The following is a 21,457-nucleotide window of genomic DNA, read 5'->3' as shown; positions in this document are numbered from 1 at the left end:
TTCATTCGTTGTCGTTAGTAGTATCCAACAAGTGCAATAGAGTACGGAAGTTGATGGTCGCAGGAGTCCAAAATGGATCCAAATCTTCAAGAAAAAAATCAGGGAGAGTTAGAGGCGTTAACACGCATTCCGCGAAAAAGAACAATAATAAATGGGATTACCATGGAATTAAAAAAAAACATTTAGTTTTTTGTACAGTCTTATGGCTACACCGACAAGGGAACTTCTAGAAAGTCATTCATCACTGGAAGTGAAGGTGTTAGAAAGAAGAAAAAATCTGCGAGACCAAGAAACTGAGGATTTCCAAGAGAAGTTCAGAGAAAAAAGTTGTGCCATGGAATGCAAAAACTTAAAAAAAAAAAGCCTTAATAGAGAAACAGCATCTAGTGAGAAATAAGGATCATTTACTAAGTAGGAGACAAGTATTTGAATGAAATTCATATGAATTGAAATCGGTATTAACTTTAAAGTCCCAAAACACTTCGTATAATCTTTTCAAGCTACTGGTAGGATTTTTAGAGAAAATAATGTTGAGAATTCTGTTTTCAAATATGCGAAATTATTAATATGATGAAAAGCGAAAAAACCTTCAGTCATGTGCCTTCGCATTTCAACGAAATATAAAAAAGCTCAGAAAAACAAGCCTAACAGTTTCAATCTAGATAAGGGGAAAAAGATAAAAGTGTCATTTCAAATGTTATGTTTATCATATCATATTTATCATATCACATAAAGAAAACATCAGTAATTTTGCAAACCCCACATATTCAAGAATAAGCAGACGGGAACTTAGGAGGAACTGTATCAGTGAAATCTTCGCGGAATGTGTAGACTTCTAAAAGTCAAGAAAAAGGTTTTTTATTGGAGGTTTTTGCTTCAAAAATACGTTAAAATGGTTTGCTCATACAAAAATACATACAAAAAGAGCTATAGAAATGAGGTTTCGCTCAAACATTTGTATGCTCTCACCACAGTTAAAAGTGATGACAGTAGAAAAAACAGCAGCATTAACACCGGAATTTTTGCAATGTTAATAAAAAAGCAGAGTTTCCAGAAAACTCTAGAATTTGCTATCTTTTCTTGAGTTTTCAGAGTAAAAGGAATTTTCTAAAAACGATCCTTTCTTTAAAAAAAACCCTCTAAAAACGATGCTTAGAGCAAACTTTTGGAGAAAAGTTAGGCTGAAGTTCAGAACGGATAGGAAAAATAATGAGATTTCAGAATCTCACTCGAAGAAGATGCACATTTTAATGAAAATAAGCTTTTTTTTTGAAAATAAGAAAAACATTTTAAGTAGCTGAAAGATTGAAAATATTTTAAGAAAGTTAGTATCTAAATTTTGAAATACAGGACCTAAATTTTATTATCATGCAAAGCTACAATGAGGCTCCAACACCTGCTATAAGCACACTACCAAACTAACACAACCCACAGACTTCCCAAAGACACCAAACCAAGATAACCCCAAAGACATAGACAACGAAGAGCAGTTAATGAGCGACTGAACGTCCAGACCAAGTTGCTATCACAGCTGTCCGTTATCATTGAAAGGTGTCCAGGATTGGGTCTATATACCTTGCCCCAGCCGGGGGAACACCCACCGCCCACTAACAGTACATTGTCGCCGGGAATTCGTTATGTAACAACAGACAAACGTTGTCGGACGGAGAATAGTAATGAGACAGTTCCCAGAAACTGTTAAAAACACTATGGTGACTAATAGGAATGATATTGTGACTTCAAGTTCACACGTTCACAGTACAGATTCGCAAATGTCACGAATACTTGGATTGCACAATCGTAAACGAACTATTCCAACTACTCGAACAATTAAATATGGTCTGAGCTTTTAACTTTATCAATAAAGAGAGGAAAAATGAGACTGGATCTCAGAAAGCGGATACAAGCCGTAAAAAACTCGATAACGTGACATCTAGGAAAAATCAGCAAAATCTCACTCTTTAGAAATGATGACCAACGAGAAGATGGCTAGAATAGTCCTAAGAAGGCAGTATGGGGTGAAGAAAAGTGAAGCGGGTGTCCAGCTAGAATTTTGAGCAGTCTGGTTGGACGGAATTTCGTCCCAGAGAAGCTTGGGATTAATCTACAACACAGGTTTCATGCAAACCCTCAATTAGCATCAAACTGAACAGTGAATAGCTTGCACCCATGGATACATATATAGAAAAGATAGTTTTAGTAGATAAGTCGAAAATTTTACATGAATATAAAATGGTAATGAAAGTGAATATCTTATAATATTTTTCTCCCTCTATCACTAAACGCTAAATAGTCATTAATGCCATTTAAAAGATCTACGGTCCATTGCCGAACTGTTTCTTCATCCAAAACGAATGACAATGCTTCGAGAAAGCGGCGGAAAAGTTAAAAGGTTGGATAACTTTTTTCCCAGATTGTGAAAAAAAAGAAAAGTTTGGGCCTTTGAAATAATTTTAGATCGTCTCTGTGAAGCAGACTTTACATTGTGTTACTATTGTTTTGATTACTACATAATGTAGTATTTCTATATTTCTACAGCGCTAACACTGGCTAAGTGGAATCTCGATGTTTCCCTCTCCTCCTTAAGAATCTCGCTCGAAAGATCATATTCTCGCATAAAGATTCCGCAACGACCTTCAACTGTGGTCAACAATGTATCACATGTTGGAAAAATGACATCAAAAAGCAATCTTTTTAGACCGCATCTCAGCCGTTGATAGCAGAGAAAATCCGTAGTTCACAGCCATTGTCTCTTCCAGAAAAGAATGAGTGTGATCCTACGGTTACAGTATCAAATCTAAATTTATCGTTATGAACCAGTAAACTACCATTGCATAACAATCAGCAATAATAAAAACCTCGTTCACATGCTCATAGCACGTGAGCTCTACCGTTTATTTGCAGTTGTGGTGATCAACTAAAAATATTTAATGATGACACAAGAGTGGCGCACATTTTCTTCATTCTCAATAACCTCACCGAGTAAATAAATGCTGAGAGAGTTAAGAGTTAATAGAAACGAAATGCGACAACCTGGTTCGCACGGTATTGCAAAGATTACAATACAGTAACCCTATCAGCAAATGAGAGTGTTTCTATACACGAATTTTCCCCCAAATAGTCGCATGTCACATGTATTTCAATAGAGCGTTCGTGGAAAACAAGACGAATGTTTTGCTAAGATATTCGTATTCTTGGTATTTGCGTGCACTTAGCATTCAGGACCCTTTCATTATAAGGCCTATTTATATTCGTTGAGAAGGTACCCCATGAATCGCGGAATAAGGAATTGAGAACAGAAAGGGAGTTTTGAACATAGAAGTTGAGGGGTTTAATAGGGCAATTCAAGGTGAAGAAAGGAAGAACATCGTATTCTTTGGAGATAATCGGAAGACTGAGAGGAGTTTCTGCCTTTATCACTCATTTTTCTTCTCACTGGTCTCAAGTTCTGCATTCTCAAATTTGTTTTAGTCTTGTTGAAATCAACAAATCCAACTTTTCTCAGTTCGCCCACCATTACTGGAGTTTTTGTGGTGCCTATGATCCTCTATAGACTCTCACAACCTCTACAAAATGTTCCATTCGCCAAATAGTGAGGTCTAACACATCACTTCCATAAACTATCTTAATAGGTACTTTAACTACATACTACAACTAATCTTCCATAACACCACAGAAAAACTTAAATCTTTCCTCACTCTACAATTTTTCTAGATAAATTCAATCGAAAACAACTAGCTTAAGGATCCACTCCGTATTATCACTGATCAACACCGGAAACTTATCTTCCTTCAACGCCTCTCTCTCTCTTAATCGCTATATATGACCCACCCGTTAGCCGTTCTCCGTGGTGTATCAGCACAGGAGATAAGCTAATCCCTCTTCCAACGCTCGTTCATTATACTATAACGTTCACAACAGAACAACAAATGCAAAACCATCAGAAAAATATTACAATGAAATTAGTTCACTCCTTAGATACAAGTTTCTTACCTACAAGCTGCAAATTTCCCTTTTTTTAATCTTTTTTCTTGACAGTTCAGTGGCAAAGAAAAAAGAATAGCCGATTCCATCAAATTCTTTAACAATCTGTCACGAAATCATTGATTGCGCAGAAGAACTACAGGACATAAGTTTGTACATCTCTAGATCACATTCTTCCAAGGAAAGAACAACAAAGCCTAGTCCTTGTGTCGGAACAATCGGGATCTTTACTCTTGGGGAAGTAATCAAGTGAATAAAAATATCTTAAACATTTTGGAAAGTCGCAAAACTTCGGCATAAAAGTCCAAGAGTTAGAAATGACAAATACATTAGATATACTACATGCATGTAGGGTAAAGAAGAACCCGCTCATTACTGTAAGTAGGAAAAATACTGGTCAAAATCCTAGAAGAAAGAGAGCAAATAAGTTCCTCTTACTTGCTCTCTTTCTTGGATGAGCGACGTATTTCCAAGTGAACGAAAAAAGGCGAATTCTGTAAAGATCCAAGAGGAGTCCTAAGGCGCAGAATTTTTAAATTTCTAAACTTTTTAGAGTTGAAATGTACTGGAAATCCTTAATATTTGCTATTATCGTGCTAAAGCAACTAATTCCACAACTATCTTTATTGGTAGAAGAAGATCCTTCTTACTTTCAATTACCATTACAACAAGTGGAAAAAGAACACCAACTATCTTCTTTACGCTTAAAAATGAAAACACCCTTTCAATCATTTTCACATCTAGACCAATGAACAAAACCTTCAGCTGAACGTTACGGTTATTCAAAAAAAAAAAAAATCAGAAACAAGAATATCACTTTTTCCGTGAATTATTACCTAATCAGTCAAACGATTTGGTTAAACTCTGTAACGAAAAGTACAGGCGTGAACAAGAGCAGGGTTGTCCATCGAAGAGAACAAGTAAACTTGTTAGGAAATGAATACATTACAGTTGTGACAGAGGCCCAATCAGACGAAGAATATTTTCTTTATTAAAACATAACGAATGAACATCACTCCTCGAAAGCGGCACGAAGACATGGGAACTTTCTGTTCTCATAAAAATTTCTTAAAATATATTTCACATTGATCTTTATAAACTGCGATAGGAAATATTAGAAAGATCCTCGTAATCGCGCGCAGAAAAACGCAATTACAGCGCAATTTTAAAGTGTAATCCATAAACACCCATACGCGTATAACATCACAACTACAGGAGCGTATGGGAAGAACAAGAGGTTCTAAATTTCGCATGAAGGATGTTTGATGAATTGTAAAGGTGAGGAGGAAGGGAGGAACGAGGCGTTCGAGATAAACAAGAATTGTTTCATTCGGAATTTTTGTAAACAAAGCAAAATCGTTGCGTTGGATTACATTATTTGTTTTCTATTGCAAAACGCAACTAATTACATTAGTTTACTTTCCATGATATTTTCTTGTTACTTCTGAAATTTCACTTTTTAATTATCCTTTCTAACCTAAGTACTTGTGTTGTAAACTAGTACAGAGACACAGATGGTGGTTCACCAGCTCCGCTAAACAGTGGAATGGTGAATTTTTTTTCTGTTTTGAAGTCTCGAATGGTGCACTTACAACAATGTCGAGGCTTGGCAAGGAGAAAGGAGGAATATGCTGGGATACGCCGAGTACCAAAAATCTTAAATCATTCTCAAGATAAAGACGAGGTTGTCGAAACCTTTTAGAAAACTATGGACTTTGTCCTTCCTGAAATTATCGGTGAAATTATATGCAAGCGATCGAAAGGGTACTACAACAGAACTCTCTTCAAAGTCAGAAAAGGAAATTCTTACATTAGACTTGCATTTACATTGGAAATAGAACTCAAAAGTGAAAATGAATAGGGAAATATCCAAAGTATTTAAAGGAATAAATGTTCTTTGCATTCACCAAAAAATTCCTAAGTATTTATCAGCAACTGTAGGACGACAAAAGCAAGGAGCAACGCTTGTGGAGAAAACTTACTAGCAAAAAATATTGACTCATTTAACAAGTAACAAAGAAAATGTGTATCCGGTAGATCTTTCGCAAAAGCAAAATACTCGAGAAAATTCTTTGTGTATACGAAATATTTTCCACATAAAGGAGTAATCTAGAGAAAATAAGACAACATAACAAGGAATTAGGAGCCGCATTGTTTTGGCTAAGAACAGGCAGCCTGCAAGCAGAAGAAAGCACAAGAAAAACATCCAGAAACTGGATCGCTTTCGATTGGCGCACACTTTTCGTTCCAAATGAACGCGGCGGACAATAAAAAGTGAGTGGTAAAGAAGTGAAAAGGGGAAATTTCTAAAGATGTTAGGGTGCACGCAATGTTGGACGAACTATGTGCACGTCAAAATCCGACCGACGATCCGAAGGTCAGTTTAGCGTACATTTCTTTGCGCTGAACTCACAAAGCTTATGTTAAACAAGCTGTTCAAACAAGCTTAACGTTGTCACGAAGTAAAGTGGGTTAAGAACAGCTTTTGATCCAGTCAGTAAGTTTCGTTCAGAAGAGATAAGAAACTTGCACCTTGTACCTCACTTCAAGTACACCTCACAAACGTGAGTCTATGTACCAAAGAAAAAAGAAAGTCAACTCACTCAGTAAAGGCAAAAACGGCTAAAGCAGGTTAGTGCGCAAATTAAGAAGGGAAAATGACCTTGAGCTCTCTATAAGTTCAAAAACTACCCAAGAAAAACTCGAACGAGACCAAAATGATCTCTTATTAGCTGCTTTGCACACATCAGACAATGGCAATTATGTTGTTCGTATCATTAGAAAAACATAACGACTATCAGAAAGGTAATCTTAAAAAATGGAAATATTTGGGTAGAACGAAAAGTAGTCGCCTAGCGAATGTTGATTCTTTGTTAAGAATTTCTAAATACTGGACAAGACAGTTCTCATTTAAAAATTCTCGCTAATTTCTCACTATATTGACCTCTCTTCAATACTTAATTCAGGCCTATACTTTAACAGTTCCTGCATTGATGGATCCTCGAGGAGCCTAAGAAAAAGGAGATGCGTCAATTAAACACTCATTCCAGCATTTTAGTGATTCGTCCCACGTCAACGGCAGCTATGGATTCGCAGATTTTCGCATTATTCGCTTTTTTTCTTTGCACTTGTTCTTTAACTTTTATTTGAACAACACCTCACTGTTCAATAAATTCAATATTTATCAGAGATAAAAATCGACAAATATTGGAGGCATCAATTAACCACGTTTGTTTGGATAACATCTCCAAAAGTGCCACTTTTTTTAATGATGAAATCAAAAAACCTTCCGCGTAACCAATATTTACGCTACTGACAGTAAGCAGACAAACGTGGATATCCAAATATCTAAAAAAAAAAACTATTTGAAGAGGTGAACGTTGGCTAAGCACTAAACTACATAGAAGAAAAATAGATAGAAACGCGAGAGAGGCAATTTAAAGATCACCAAATCCTTAGTTTTAGTCGCAGTGATGCGAGCGGCTACCCGTGGTCATGTCACATTCAAGAAATTTAAAGGTTCAACTAAATTCCAAGCTCTAACGGCCAGATCCTAAAATTTCGAATGCGCCAGTTCTTCAGCCCATGGTCGCACTGAAACTTTATCATTAATTCAAAGGCGATCGCTGAGACCATTTCTTTCCCTTCTTTTCCGAACTATCTTCAACCTGGTTCCGAAAAGCAAAGATAACAGAAATGATTGAATGAGCTTTTTTTGAAGAATAGGTCTCAATTTCTTTATATAAGTCAGTCCGTGATGAAAATTATGTTGTTGAGTAAGTTTCTTAAACAAAAAATGCAGGAAATTATTGGCAAAACACCCATGCAGAAACATGGATGCATCCCAAATTTTAGTCAGAAACAAATATTAAGTGTAAATGAGCAATCTTAATAGTTTCTAAGGATTTCTACAAGTTTATTATGTACTCCATAAAAGTGAAATGGTACCACACAACATTTCATTTCAAGTATTAATTTTCCACTTAGAAACCATAGAAGTCCTCATAGAGCTGTGCTCTCCACTGATGTTCTTTTCCAATCGCACCTCTAATCCTAACTCTGAAGTCAGAATCAACGGGATCTGATCTACACGGTTAGGAGGAGAGATGGTGGTGATACGAGCGAGAAAGGTGAAGTTGTCTCATTCTTATCCATGAGAGCATCATTAGCTCAAATCACACTAATGATTCTTACTTCTTTTGTTATGTCTCCAGCGCGTGTACCGAAGAGAAAAAACTAATTGCTTATCAAATCTTACAACAAAAAAAAATCCCTCAGGTCTACCGTTAAAATCAACAAGGATAATAATTCTTTTATCGAGTTACTTCATTCCAGTTTATATAGAGGCATAAACATTGCTTCTCCGCGCAAATATGACTCTTCGCATATTTTGTGGTAAATTCAAGTAAATATTGAGAAGTGGAGTCAGTCTGAGAATGCGACAAGGGAAAAACACAATCATTGGCGGCAATGTCACTACCACGCGGCTTTAGTCGATCTAACACCGACGAAAGTTCGTAATGTGACTCTTCACAGAACCTGTCGGAACGGAAATTCTGTGACTTCATTAGTCGTTCAGAGACTCACGTGATACATAAGTCAATAATAATATGATTAATTCAAGCGACTAAGTCATGATCATCGAATATATTTAAGATAACATTGTGAATATGTAACTAAATGCACATTATATGGAATGAATTGCATTAATATGTATTTTCTAAAAGGGTTTCGGATAAAAAAAAAGACATGTGAAAAGAGTGGAATTCGAAAAAAAAGAGGATAACGCGAAAGAAAGGAAACATCCATTCAGAACCTAGCGCATAGTTACTGAACTAATTGCAAAACCAATGGCGACATCTGTCGTCGCCGAAAATTCGAACGAAACAGGTCACAACCATTACGGCTTAGCCTATAAAGATCATTCGGAACCGTTCTATTCCCCAAATTTCTCTCATACGAATGAATTTCTCAAATGAAAGGATAACGCTATCATGAGCAATGAAACTGGTTTTACAGGTTCCTCTTCCTCGTTTCCGACCATTTAAAAGCATAAACAGACGGTTAAGAACGTCATTCGTCTCGAACATGAAAAATAAAAGATGAACAAGTCACCTCCTCACTTCAAGTTCAAGGTGAAAAGGAGTTGAGGTGTGAATAAATCTGAACATATCATCCAACTGTTGAACAAACCACATACAAAACTCTAACTACAAATTAGACTAGAATATCTAGAGTGTTAATTATCAAGTTGAAACTTAGATACCACCCTCAAATGGTGAACTTAGACCTCAAACAAGATAGTTCCATCTGCACTAATCAGCTCGAACTCAACATTTATTCGGCAACACCTTGACCGGACAATACAAATCAATGCTAAGACTTGGTCAGCAGTCAACAAGGACCTGCTGCAGTATCTACCACTTTATTTTTGGTTAGAAAAAAAATGTAGCTCCAACAACGGAAACAGAGCATCTCACTCCGTTCCTCGTTGAATCGAAAACTCCGTTTCCAATATTTTCACATTGGCAGTTTTTCAGCCATTAATTTCTTCAAGTTCATTACACGCCATCACTGGGCGAAACTCTCCTTTGCAACAACATTGCAGACGCAAGTATCCTAGTCCGTTTTTATTGTTAATTTCTAGCTATTCTCAAAAAATACTCATCTCGACATACATAATAATTTCCTGATCAGCAGAAATGCAAAAAAAAGAATCACAAACCAACTCTAAACCGAAGTGGTCAGAGAAGTATTGACAGAGATGACAAGTCTGTACTACTTCAGCTTGCACAGTGCAAAGTAATCGGACTATTCGACGACCAATGAAAATCGGCATAGTAAGACGTCGTACTAATTTTTTATGATCTTTACACGAGGATGGTGAATTGACCTTAGTGGCTATGGTTTCGGCAAATCGCCTTCTTCAAAACGTTGGATTGGAAAAGTCTTGACCGTTGACCGACTTATCGATCACAGGAGGCTCGTGTACAGCTCAAAAGAAAAAGTACGTCTTACTATACCGAGGTTCATTAAAAGTCGAACACTTCAACCCTTGACTTTTAAAATAGCCATAACTGTATTCTACTCATAAAAAAGCCCAAACAGAAGACGCAGAGAAACAGTCATCAGTTTGCTCACGTCAAACAAGCATTTGACAACCATTAAAATGTGGGAAAAAAAACTGTCCTAACAGATATGCCGAGTCAACCAAAGCTGTTATCTTAGAAGTCCTTTCTGACATGTCGCACATAATGATATACATACAAAAAGATACATATAAAAAAAGAACAAATAAAGAACACTGAGGGGTAAAAAACATCAAATGAAGATAAGCTACCAACGCAGAGACATTACTGTCACATTCAATAATCAACACCATTCAATAAAAAAGTAGGGACAAAGTGGCGCCACCAGTATGAGTTTAAATGAAAAAAGACGAATGAATGACGCAAAAGCATGACCTCTTTTTTGAGGACCATGCCACACCATAGCTGATAGAGAGATTACTATCGTCGACCCTCTTAGGCGACAATCAACAACACCAGGGAGGCATCTATGCGAAAGCGCACAAAACATATGTGCTAAGCACAAAAGAACCCAAGCAACCCCAAACCTTTAAAATTATCTTAGTTTCCCTGATAACTACGACACTTTCTTAACAAAAACTGTGAACAAGCGGACCTACAGAAAATCAAAACTTGGTATTCACGTTGTCAAACGTCTAGTATTCCTTATTAAAGGGGACTTTTTCTATTTAATAACCTGGGGATCAAAGAATAAAAGTAAAACGAAGATAACAAGAACAACTTCAAGAAAAGTTTCAGGATCTAGGACTTCCCATAGTCTCATAGTTTCGAAAAGTAGTTTATTCAATTTTTATACCCAAAATAAAGGGTCAAATTACCTGATGGAAAATTGGAGAATTTAGGGCAAAACACTTGTTTGGATTATTTAGCGAAGCGAGATTTTTCGTGGAGGCGCATCGCGTTCTCCGGATTGAATATATTTGATGACGAGTATATTTAAACCTTCAGAAACACTAATATGCGCCCTACGACATTATCAGTATGGTACATCAGTATAGTACATCCTAGAAACGCACGAATGTAGTGGCAGAAATGAGACACGCTCGAATTTTCAAATCCGATAATGACGAATGATAAAGTTCTTGGCATGGGGTGCACAAAACCGCTCGGGATGCACCATAGCGTCCAACTTCAACTCAGGATCATTTGAGGGTCAAAAACGCGGCCAGCACAATGACTTGTAAAGAGCAACCAATGTGTTTCTAACTCAGTGTTTTCATCCTCCCAGAGAAGGCTAGTACCAATTTGTTGCTAGAGGGAGGGGGCTTGGTTGGCCTCCGGCGGTTTCAAACAAACGTTTTCGCGGTCGAATCTCTTGCCAACTACCCTACGTCCCACCCCTTAACCCTATTAATGTTTGCAATCCGCGTCAGTCTAAAAATATCCTAAATGACAATAGTATATAGTCACAACTAAATTATTCCACGTGACGACTGATAGCTATGACGCGATGAAATTCCAATCAACCCTCATCCTCAAACAAACGACGACACCTTCAATACTTATCAACTTCATGACATCAGACGAAAATAACCTTGTCTCTGATGCCTAATTCGATGAAGGCAGTTGGAGATGTGCGTGTTTATTAAAGGAATCTATTCGCACTGCTCTAAAAAACCAAGTCATTTAAAAAAAGAATTGAATAGACGAACGAGCTGAAAATTAGTTATCATGGAATAAGAAGAGGACTAGCTGAAGCGTAGAGAAAGCTATGTTCTAGAAAAAAGAGTGAATGAAAGCAAGTTTGGTCAGATGAATCCAGTCCAAAAGAACGTGCGAAATAAAGAAAAACCGAGATCTAGTCAGCGATTTCACGCTCTAATTTTTCATTTTCATTCCTGTTCCCACTTGTCCAGTGACTTGAAAAAGTTCCTTGCAAAAAACAATTTTAACGTCAAAGCGGACATGATTCCTTTTTTCTGGGTTAGTTTGGTCGTCCGATCCTGGAAATAGTAGCAGTCATACTATAATGTTCTAAAATTCTGGACAGGATCTCCTGGTAGAATTTCCCTCTTTCAAATCAAGAAAATAACCCTGAAAATCCACAACACGAATCTGCAAAAGTAACTTCATGTTTGATATACTAGAGAATATCAGCGAAGCAACGGTCAGTATTGCCTTTCCTTTCTTTTGTGCGTGTAACCTTGAGGTAATTCAAATAAACAGATAAGTAATCATTTTGCCAAAATGAGTTTGTAAGATGAAAATATGACATGCTAAGAGAAGAAGATTTGACTGAGATACCAAGATTACGAGAACAATTCTTTCCGTACTTTGTTACAGTAGCTAAAGTTCACTCACCTCAATGTCTATGTAGCTTTAAAAAATTTTTTTTGGTACAGCTGGCGGAAGAGTATTCCATCTCAATAAGCAAACATTTGCATCCGCTATGAAAGTTCAAAGGCAGCATACTACGGATCTGACGTGATGAGGGAATCCGCGGGAAAAGCTAGATATCGGGTTGTACATAGATTGCAAGAAGCGGCGTGGTTTTGCTCATCTCTCCCTAGTCAACATTTAAAAAAAAACGTGGAAAATGTCATTTTTACGACGATTTCAGTTGTGCAACGCGCCATTCTTCTGCACGCATCGCATCCACAAGCGAGCGGTCGAAAATTGATGAGATAACCTCACCAGCTTATTCAAGTAACTATTGAACAGCCAGTTGAGGGGACCGAATAGTGTACAAGGTGGCAGGTTTTAACTTAGAAACACACGCCGTTCCCAGGCTGTTTTTCTTAGGAACGATTAGGAAGAGGTGGGAACCGCTGAACCGCGCTCGATTCTGCAATGCAACCCCATCTCAAGCTTTTCCCGCGGATTCCCTCATTTTCGTGGTATGCAACCTTTAAAGCAGCAGTGAAAGATACCATTTTTGATATAATAAAAATCTAATCTCTAAAACAACCACACTAAAGGTCTCTTTTTTTAATTTCTGTATAGCTGACTGCATTTTCCTATAAAGGTTACAAAAACTTTTATCAGCTAAGTTTTTCTTTTTCTTTTCTTTTCTACAAGTGATTATAAGAGTGCTAATAAAAAAACATAATAGTTTATCAGCGGAACCTTCTCAACAAACACAGGTCTCTTAACTGTATAATAGAAAAATTTGCAGTTGATAACTTTACGAAACTAAAAAAAAACTGCTCCTGAAACTGACAACACCTTTGACGGCAAATTGTATCAGATGTTCTTTTTTTCAAAAGTTATCCACTCGACTGATAACACCACTGGGGTTAATGATAATTTTTGCAGACCATTAAGAAAAGCCCACTTCAATCGCAATACCATTGTCTAGCAACGATATTTTTATTGATAAGAAAATATTTTTGGAGAAGAAGAAAGGATTACAAAGACACTTGTTGTAAGATTTGAGATGTAGTGAGAAAACGAAAGAAAAGAAAGTACAAATCGGGCAAAACACAGAACCTGTCTCATAGCTAGACGGAGAGCAGCATTCTTTGAAAACCTAACCAAGCGTGCTCCTAAAGCTGTCCAAACAAATCGCCTATAGAAAGGAGGGAAATATCATCCTAAGAAGACGTTAAGAAGACATTGTCCATTCATTCTACGACAAAGACAAATCAATCGTGGCCGTAACCGGATTCGTTCGTACCATTCTGCACACGAGCAACAACTAAGGGAACGGTCAACTCGAGACAATGGTCGTACGCGGCGAATGACGGTGTTCTTACGAAGGACAAATTTGATATCGACGAACTTGCACTTTTGAAGGATAAATGGGAGATGGAGGAAGAAGAGTGGCAGATCGCCTGGTGCAAACCGGGGACATCTCGTTAGGTACGACATTCAGCACATGATCGCTACGACCGGAAGTACAACAAGTTTGCAACGTCCGTCTCCAGTTGTAAAAATATGACTAGTAAAATTCGACTGAAAAGAAGGTTACTAGCATTACCTACAATTCATTATTATATGTTTATATTTATAATAACGTATCTACTTAGATACCTAGACACAGAAATAAAATGAGTGGAAACGATACGGGCCTATCTTCACCGATCGTTTGGGCTCCATCATCATTTCCAGTAGTTCGTTTCCTTCACAGTCGTCATCCAAGATGTAAGTTTCATGCGCTGACGAAGTCCTTAAGCCTCTTCAGGTGGCCGATCCGTGCAACAAACACATCTGCTAATCACTTTGACGGTTTCCTTCGAGTGCGCTTAGCATCTCGGACGATCCATTCTAACGTTTTTTAATCCATCGCCGATTCTTCCCACAAGATGATCAGCCCATCAATCTCTTCGGTTTCGATGCATATCCAGCTGGGTTGCGAAAACTGGAAGTTTCTCTAAAGTTGGGGTTGTGTATATCGGCTAGGTGTTCTGTGCGTCGGTTAAACTTCGAAAGATATCTTTCAGGACCTCTGTGGGCTGGAAGGAACTTATAAGATGTTTCAGTAACTACACCATTAATAACTAACCTTTATATTTAGTTATCTTTATTCCCTACCACGTGTTGTATCTGTCCAAAAGCATTTTAAATAGCATTTCAACATCATTTGACCTCCTCATAGTCGCGAAACATTTATGGTTCTTATTTCTACACAATACATTTAATCAATAAGAGGTATGCTCCTTGTCAGAGTTATCAGCGATTATTTTAAGAATTAAGATAAGCATAAGAAGATTTTTTCCAAAAACAGTAAAATGTGACAATCTTGGTTACCTTTACCGTCATTTTATCACAAAGTGGCAAACGTTTGCTCATATACTTAAAGAAAAGGGCAGAAGCAAAAGAAGAACCAAAAAAAAAGAGAGAAGAAAGGGGAATCCATAGAATTTGAGCAAACAATCTGTACAAGTGCAACACAATAGACTGGGCCGCATTATACTGGTCAGTCTAGTCGAATGCACCTACAAAAATGATATAATCATGACCACTTTACTGTTTTTCCGGAAGGCGCCAAGGAACCAGATCAGAACGTTGTTCTGCTAGATTATTTCTCAGACGACCGGTTTTCCTTTTTTCTAGTGTTGGATGGATTGAATAAGAGAAGAGGAAGAGTTATTCCAAACAACAATCAATCACAGACGGTGTTTAGTGGATTTTCCAGATTACAGGGAGGCTTGGAAGTTTCACTTTCGCAGCTGAAGTGTTTAGGATTAAAGAGTTTTTATGTATGACTACAGTGATGAAAATGATCTCAGTCAAGAATCTCAGGGTTTTGGAGGTATCCTCGTGGTGAACTTCGAGTACGGTAATCGCCAAAACTTTCCGTTCAAAGACTTATCGAGAGGCGCAAATTTGACCTTCTTTCCCGTGCATAATACACGTGAAAAAATTGTGTTCATTTTATAGCTGCGCACAAATAAACACTTGAAGAAACATAAACATGAGAAGAACTCTATAAACAAAAAGGACAACCAAATCTCTCCTTTTCATATCAAAACCTTCAGAGATTTTTCTGCCGTGAACAGACTGTGCTATACACGAGGGCGACAGTGATTTTGAGTCATAGAGATATGAAGCAACGTGTTTTTTTTTTTTTATGAATTACTGAAGATATATTACTCCATATCTCTACGTGGGGCGCTCACTGTCTCCCCATGCACTGCTTTCTTCGCCTTCTGATCCAACTTTGTTCGTCGTGCTGATCTCAGCATTCGGAATTCGCCGCAAGGAAAGCAATGACCAGTTCTGAGAATTGTACAGAAAATTCAACAACGCAGCAACTAGTAAACTTTCGAAGACTAGGTGTCGGGCCCAGAGGGGTAGTTTGTTTGCCTTCCAATACATTCAATCCAAAGCAAATAATTGCCTGCTGACTATTCTTTGTCTGGCTTTCTCCTATAACGGTACGCCTCGCGGTGCGTTCTGTTAGATTTTTCTATACATGAAGTACACACATTCGAGAAAGAAAACCACCTATTCCGGAAGGTTGCACATGATAAACACCTCCTCATCTGAAACGCAATAGTTCGAAAGAAGGGAAGGTCTGGTTTAAAAACGTTACGGTAGACGCAAAATGACGCTAGCTCAATACGCAAGTTAGTTACGTAACCCTATTTGAGTAAAATCGCTGTGCTGCGTCTTGTGAACAAGAAAAGTTCGTCTCGCATTTTCATTTCTCCACACAAGAAAGGATCGAGTCTGATTGTTCTTCAACGGAGATTCACAGGAAGAAATTAGGGTGAACCGAAGCGGGAAATTGGTGGAGGCAGCAGAAATGGAGGTCACAGTTCTCAGATGTTTTCTCGTACATTTATTCGACTTTTTACCAAAACTACTTGGATGATAAATTATCCAGTTAGAAGACCACAGACGATAATGATAGATAATTCCATAGATTTAATGGAAATCGTCATGCATTCTAACGAACAGAACACAGATATAAAAATCAGCCAGATTTGCGCTTCCACTCAAACTTTTCCAAATAGAATACCGATCGATCGTGTTTTGCATGAATAGCATCATCGAGATCGATTCCCATTAGGTCGCGAGATCAAATTAACCACAATTCCGATGAATAAAGGACAATCCTTTAAGAAAAACAAAAAAGAGAAGTAATAAAAAGTGAACATTCCTTTCCAAGAAATAGATCAAGTCTGACACCCACTTGAGCACAACTGGTGATTTTGAAAGAAAAACATCAGCAACTGGAGAATGTGAGAAATTTCCAGATAAGATTTTTAGAACAGAGGTTTTAAAGCACAAGATTGGACGATCGTAAGCAACTGTTATTATAGGAACGAAAAAAAACGTAAGGTAAATGCTGGGAATTTTTTGCAGAAAAAGCACACACCTCTAAGATTCAGCTCTTCAAAACATTTGGACAATGCGCAATCTAGAATAAAGACGCAGAATGCACCGCAGACATCTCTAGAGGTAGTTCCCAATTAGCTAAACTTTCAATAGCAACCGTGATGTAGTTCGTATCGTCAGAAGCAAGATGAAACGTCTGTTCGGAGCTAGCAATCAGCGCCTGGCACAGACAATTACCAAATAACAACAGTCAAAACTTAGTTGCCAACAACATCTATAAATTTGATCGTACAGGTTGGCAGGATGCCAACACATCACCGTAAACATATGGGTACACCTCGAAAAGATGGAAGTAGGACTAGAAGCACAAATGGTAACTTTCGATAAGTATTTCTCTTTAAGTACGCAGGTGGGAAACTTCGAGAGAATCATCAAGCGAAACATTCGATGACTCAAGAATTTCTTTCACCGACACCGCAAACACAAACGGGTGCGAGCGGTGAACATTGTTCGCTACAGTAACCAGTACAACAGTAACACAAAGCTGGTTCATGTACATGTACACAATTTCGATGGTCAATGTTAAACATTTCACCCGTCTCTCTTTACGTAAGGAAAGGAACTGCGAAAAAAAGAACGAAGGTTGTTGACACACACTCTTCAACATAATCACATGGTACGCATACGTAACAAGAGCAGAAAAAAAGCAAATGTTGAAAAAAAGTAATTAATGTGTCTGCAGGCGAAACAGTACATTATCGGTATTGATGATTCCTGTTACATAATGAACAACCCTAATTTACTTGTCACAATGTTTTTTTCAGAGGTTAAAATATAGAAGTGAATTCGTTCTAACAGATGGAACAAATAGAAGAAATCTACAGGAACATTAACTAAACAATACAGTGCCTACAAGCAGGAAAAACAATAGCGAACGGTAATCATGAACTTTTCCTAGCTATTCGAACCAAAGAACCACCACAAGCCCACAAATTTCTGTCACCGTGTCCGAAATAAAAAGGAAGAAAATTTTATGCTTTGAAGATGAAATAGCTGAGCAAAACCAAAGGAGATTTCGAAAGATTTTGTTTTAATTTTGCTTTTATTTTACTTCTCTTAAAAGTGGCAGAAAACAAAGAAAAAACAGTCATTCGACCATTTCCATACCCCAAAACAAATTTTAAATTCGATTCGAAAGACTGATGTGATTACGTCATTTTCATGTGACAGTAGACAAGGGGGTAAAATTTTTCAACAAACCAGTTCTCAATGGAATGACCAAAAAAATACTGCGTTTTATTCGCGTATCCGAAAACAATACTAAAGTACTTCGAGATGATCGTTCCATCAAATAACGTTCCGATTAGTCATTTAAACTGAAAAGAACAAAGAATTGTGTTCAATGTTCAGTTGTCCTTTCACTTGTACATGGTGGCATGTTCACGTCAGGATAAATAATAATTTTATAGCAAAAATAAAATGAAAACAACCACGAGACGGGAAAAAATTAAATCAGATGAAAACACTGCCTACAGTTTAAGTAATCTATAAAAACCCAAGAACTTAGTCCCTCCCTTCGATAAATACTTGTGCTAATACTAAATAAAATAAATGTTTACTAACAAATAGCGATAAGTATTATGTATGTATATAGAGACAGACGAAGAGAATCTTTGCTCTGAGACCCACGTCACTAATTCCGTTATCTTTCCAGTGAGCACAAAATTGTGCATGTCCTCGAAATGTGAGTAAGTGTAAGCAGGAACAGAGACGTCTCCAGAAAAAAATAAACAAACAGTTACGTTTCATGACCCGTGACTTTCTGTTTACCTTACAACACTCCTCTGCTCGTCAACTTTGCTAAGTAATAAATCTTCTCACTTTCTCAGGTAACTTTACAGAGAAAATTCTGCAGAACTCGATTCCCACAAAACCATATTACAATATCGGGTGAAAAAGTTCGGCCAAACAACTACCTCTTCATTTATCTTAAGACCATTTATCTCGAAAAAAAACTGACTGCAAGGTCAGATAGCAGTACAGTTTACAACATGGTGATGTCTTTAAACTACTGTGCTAAATTTTCGTGTTCGAAGTACGTTTAGAAGTTGTTGAATAGCTTGCAAAACACAGCAAGGACTTTTTCAAGCGCAACTGAAAAACCACTACCAAGAATTTCCTGATGGATGCTGAACAACACTTTTTATTATGCTCCGTGCAATCAGTGGCAATGCTACACTCAACTTTTTCTTAGCGTCTGCAGTAAAGTGAATGCGTTCGACTTTTATTCAGCTATCGCTCAACTGAATGCTCTCAACTAGATGTGATAAGGTCACATGGAAGTTGCTACTGACAATTATACCACGAGACAATGTGGTTTAGTTTTTAGTCAATGTACCCTAGTGTACTGTAGGAATGTGCCCCAAATCGAAGCGAGTCTTAGCATTCAGCACGTATTTGAGCTCTCAGGCATTAGCGCCATTAATCCTCAATGAGGGTGATTTATGTTCGGCGCTAGCACATGGCATCCTCGTAAAGATACGCTACGCTTTAAAAGATATCTGGGTATCACCTCGCTTCATCCGCTGTTTCGCAAATTCCTCAATCTTACGGACAACCATGGCTTGCATGAACGTCATCAATTATCAGGATACTCTGATCTTAGGTTGAGAGGTTCATATCTTAAGCTTAAAAGGGCTAACAGAAGTATTCCTTGCCATCACCCCTCTCTAATTCAAGCTTTCATTCTGTACGCGGAAATATTGATCCGATTAACATCCGAGAATCTGTAGCAATGAAGTTATCTATTTGTACAGCAGTAAATCAATCATAGAAGAACAGAGAATAGAAAGACCCAAAGCTATGGGTTGACCTATGAGCAAATACTTGAGCGATTAACCTTAAAAATACTAACAAAAAGTAGTTCAATGAAACAGGCCATGAGAAAAAGAAATCCTTAGTAAAAAGTCTGCTTCCCCATAATCCCTAAACTTTCAACTTCACAGAACTTTCAGCCCCGAGAGAGTGTTTCTAAAAAGCTTTCTTTCTCATCAACTCATAAAAATGTTGCCCTTCCCACAAACGTTCACAATTTCTTCCTTTTTTCCGAAAATCATGCCAAGAGGGGTTGAAATGTTACCATCTTGTCTCTTTTTTTTTGCACAAATATGTAAACTGACAGAAGGATAATATCTGTTTACAAAATTCTGATAATCTGATGAGACAATAACAAACTATTTCAGATTTGTGGTACATCTTGATCTTTTCATGACCTACATGAAAATTTTCTCATAAGATTCTAACTCTGCAGTCTTCCATCAAAATCTAATTATTTTTTAAAAACTTAATCATAGACATCAAAGTGCACATTTCCGGCACAAACGTCAAAGTCCTTCAAGAGCATAAAATCATGCAATAAATTCTTGATAGTTCACGGAACCGGTAAAAGAACTCCGGAATGGCGCCCATAATAAATAATGATCGACGATACTGCACAGGAAATTTTTCAGAAGAGATAATTAAATCAACGTTGCCTCATTGAAGACAGCAATTTGATTTTTGAAAAAAGTAACAGGTTCTGCACTGATTTCCCTGAAAATCCAGAAATCGTCAATACCATGCTGAACAAGATATGTTCTTTCTACTCAAAAACATTTCCGCTAAAGAGGCAACAATTGACAGCAAGACATAAAGAAATCACAACTCTTCACCAAAAAATAAAAATGAATAAAAATAAAAAGAAAAAAGAAACCTATTTCAAATCAAGTAATCTTAGATTAAGTATAGTAATAGGAATGAGGATCGTTTTGGACTTTTTCAGTTCAAAACGATCTAGTTTTAACGAAAACTAAAAAAAAACAAAGATAAAAAAGCTTATGCTCAATATTTTTAGCATGATAGTCACGAAGAAGGCACCGTCAAGAAACAGGTACGCTGGTAAGACCAACAAATTGATCTTTTCTTACAAGAAATCGAACGAATCGAAGGAACTAAGTATTTGTTGACATGAAAGATACCACCCACACAAACACTGCATTTTCGGCAATAGAAAACGATTCTCAGTAGACCTACCTCCGGTTGTGTTGTGATGACGTCTTTCTCGGGAAAGATGTTTTAAAAGCCAAATAATGTGCAGTAAAACCGAAGAACTCAGTGTTTTCTCACCGAGTAAAAGAGAAAACCAAATAGACTACAAAATAAGAAAAAAAAACCTCTAGTAAATAGTGAATGAACGTACCGGCAAGATTATCATCCGTTGTCGAATCCAGCACGATGAATCCACGATCGTCTCTTGATGAGTCGTTCACCGCGCTTGCAATAGACGATTCGTCTAGGGTAGATGTGGTTGTATCCTAAAATGAGAGGTGCTCATCAGGATTAAAAACACAATTCGGAACTCAGTTTAATTTCAATGACCCTCCACTAGGACAACCCTGACTCATAAGGAAAGAAAGTACACATTAAGTACAATACCCAAGACTTTTGCGGAACCTGTCACTGTATTGATATCGAAGATTTTGGGATTTTGGGACGAACCTTCGCCATCATTTTGAGATATGATACAGCAGCTAAGCATAACAAAGCCGAACAAAACCCCTAACATTTTCTCTCGCACAAGATTTCATCTTGCAGGGTTCGGTATCTAAAATTTTACAAGA

The 21,457-nt window shown here is 37.4% G+C and overlaps 1 protein-coding gene across 2 annotated transcripts in view; it reads right to left on the bottom strand.

Annotated features, from left to right (window-relative positions):
* Position 1: 1 nt before the first annotated feature.
* RB195_013609 (uncharacterized protein) overlaps positions 2-21,457 on the bottom strand; it is a gene marked incomplete at both ends in the record, with an annotated part of 79,939 nt that continues 58,483 nt past the window's right edge. The window contains 2 exons of one of the 2 annotated variants that reach the window (XM_064203516.1): positions 2-84; positions 21,037-21,151. In XM_064203516.1, coding sequence (XP_064059397.1) covers positions 2-84; positions 21,037-21,151 — 198 coding nt within the window. Of the gene's footprint in view, positions 85-19,603; positions 19,672-21,036; positions 21,152-21,457 lie in introns of those variants that run through there. The other variant, XM_064203517.1, reaches the window with a different exon arrangement.

Source organism: Necator americanus, chromosome V (genome assembly GCF_031761385.1).
Source record: "Necator americanus strain Aroian chromosome V, whole genome shotgun sequence".
Taxonomy (NCBI): domain Eukaryota; kingdom Metazoa; phylum Nematoda; class Chromadorea; order Rhabditida; family Ancylostomatidae; genus Necator; species Necator americanus.
The sequence above is the reverse complement of the archived record's forward strand: the minus strand, read 5'-3'. Positions and strand labels throughout refer to the sequence as shown.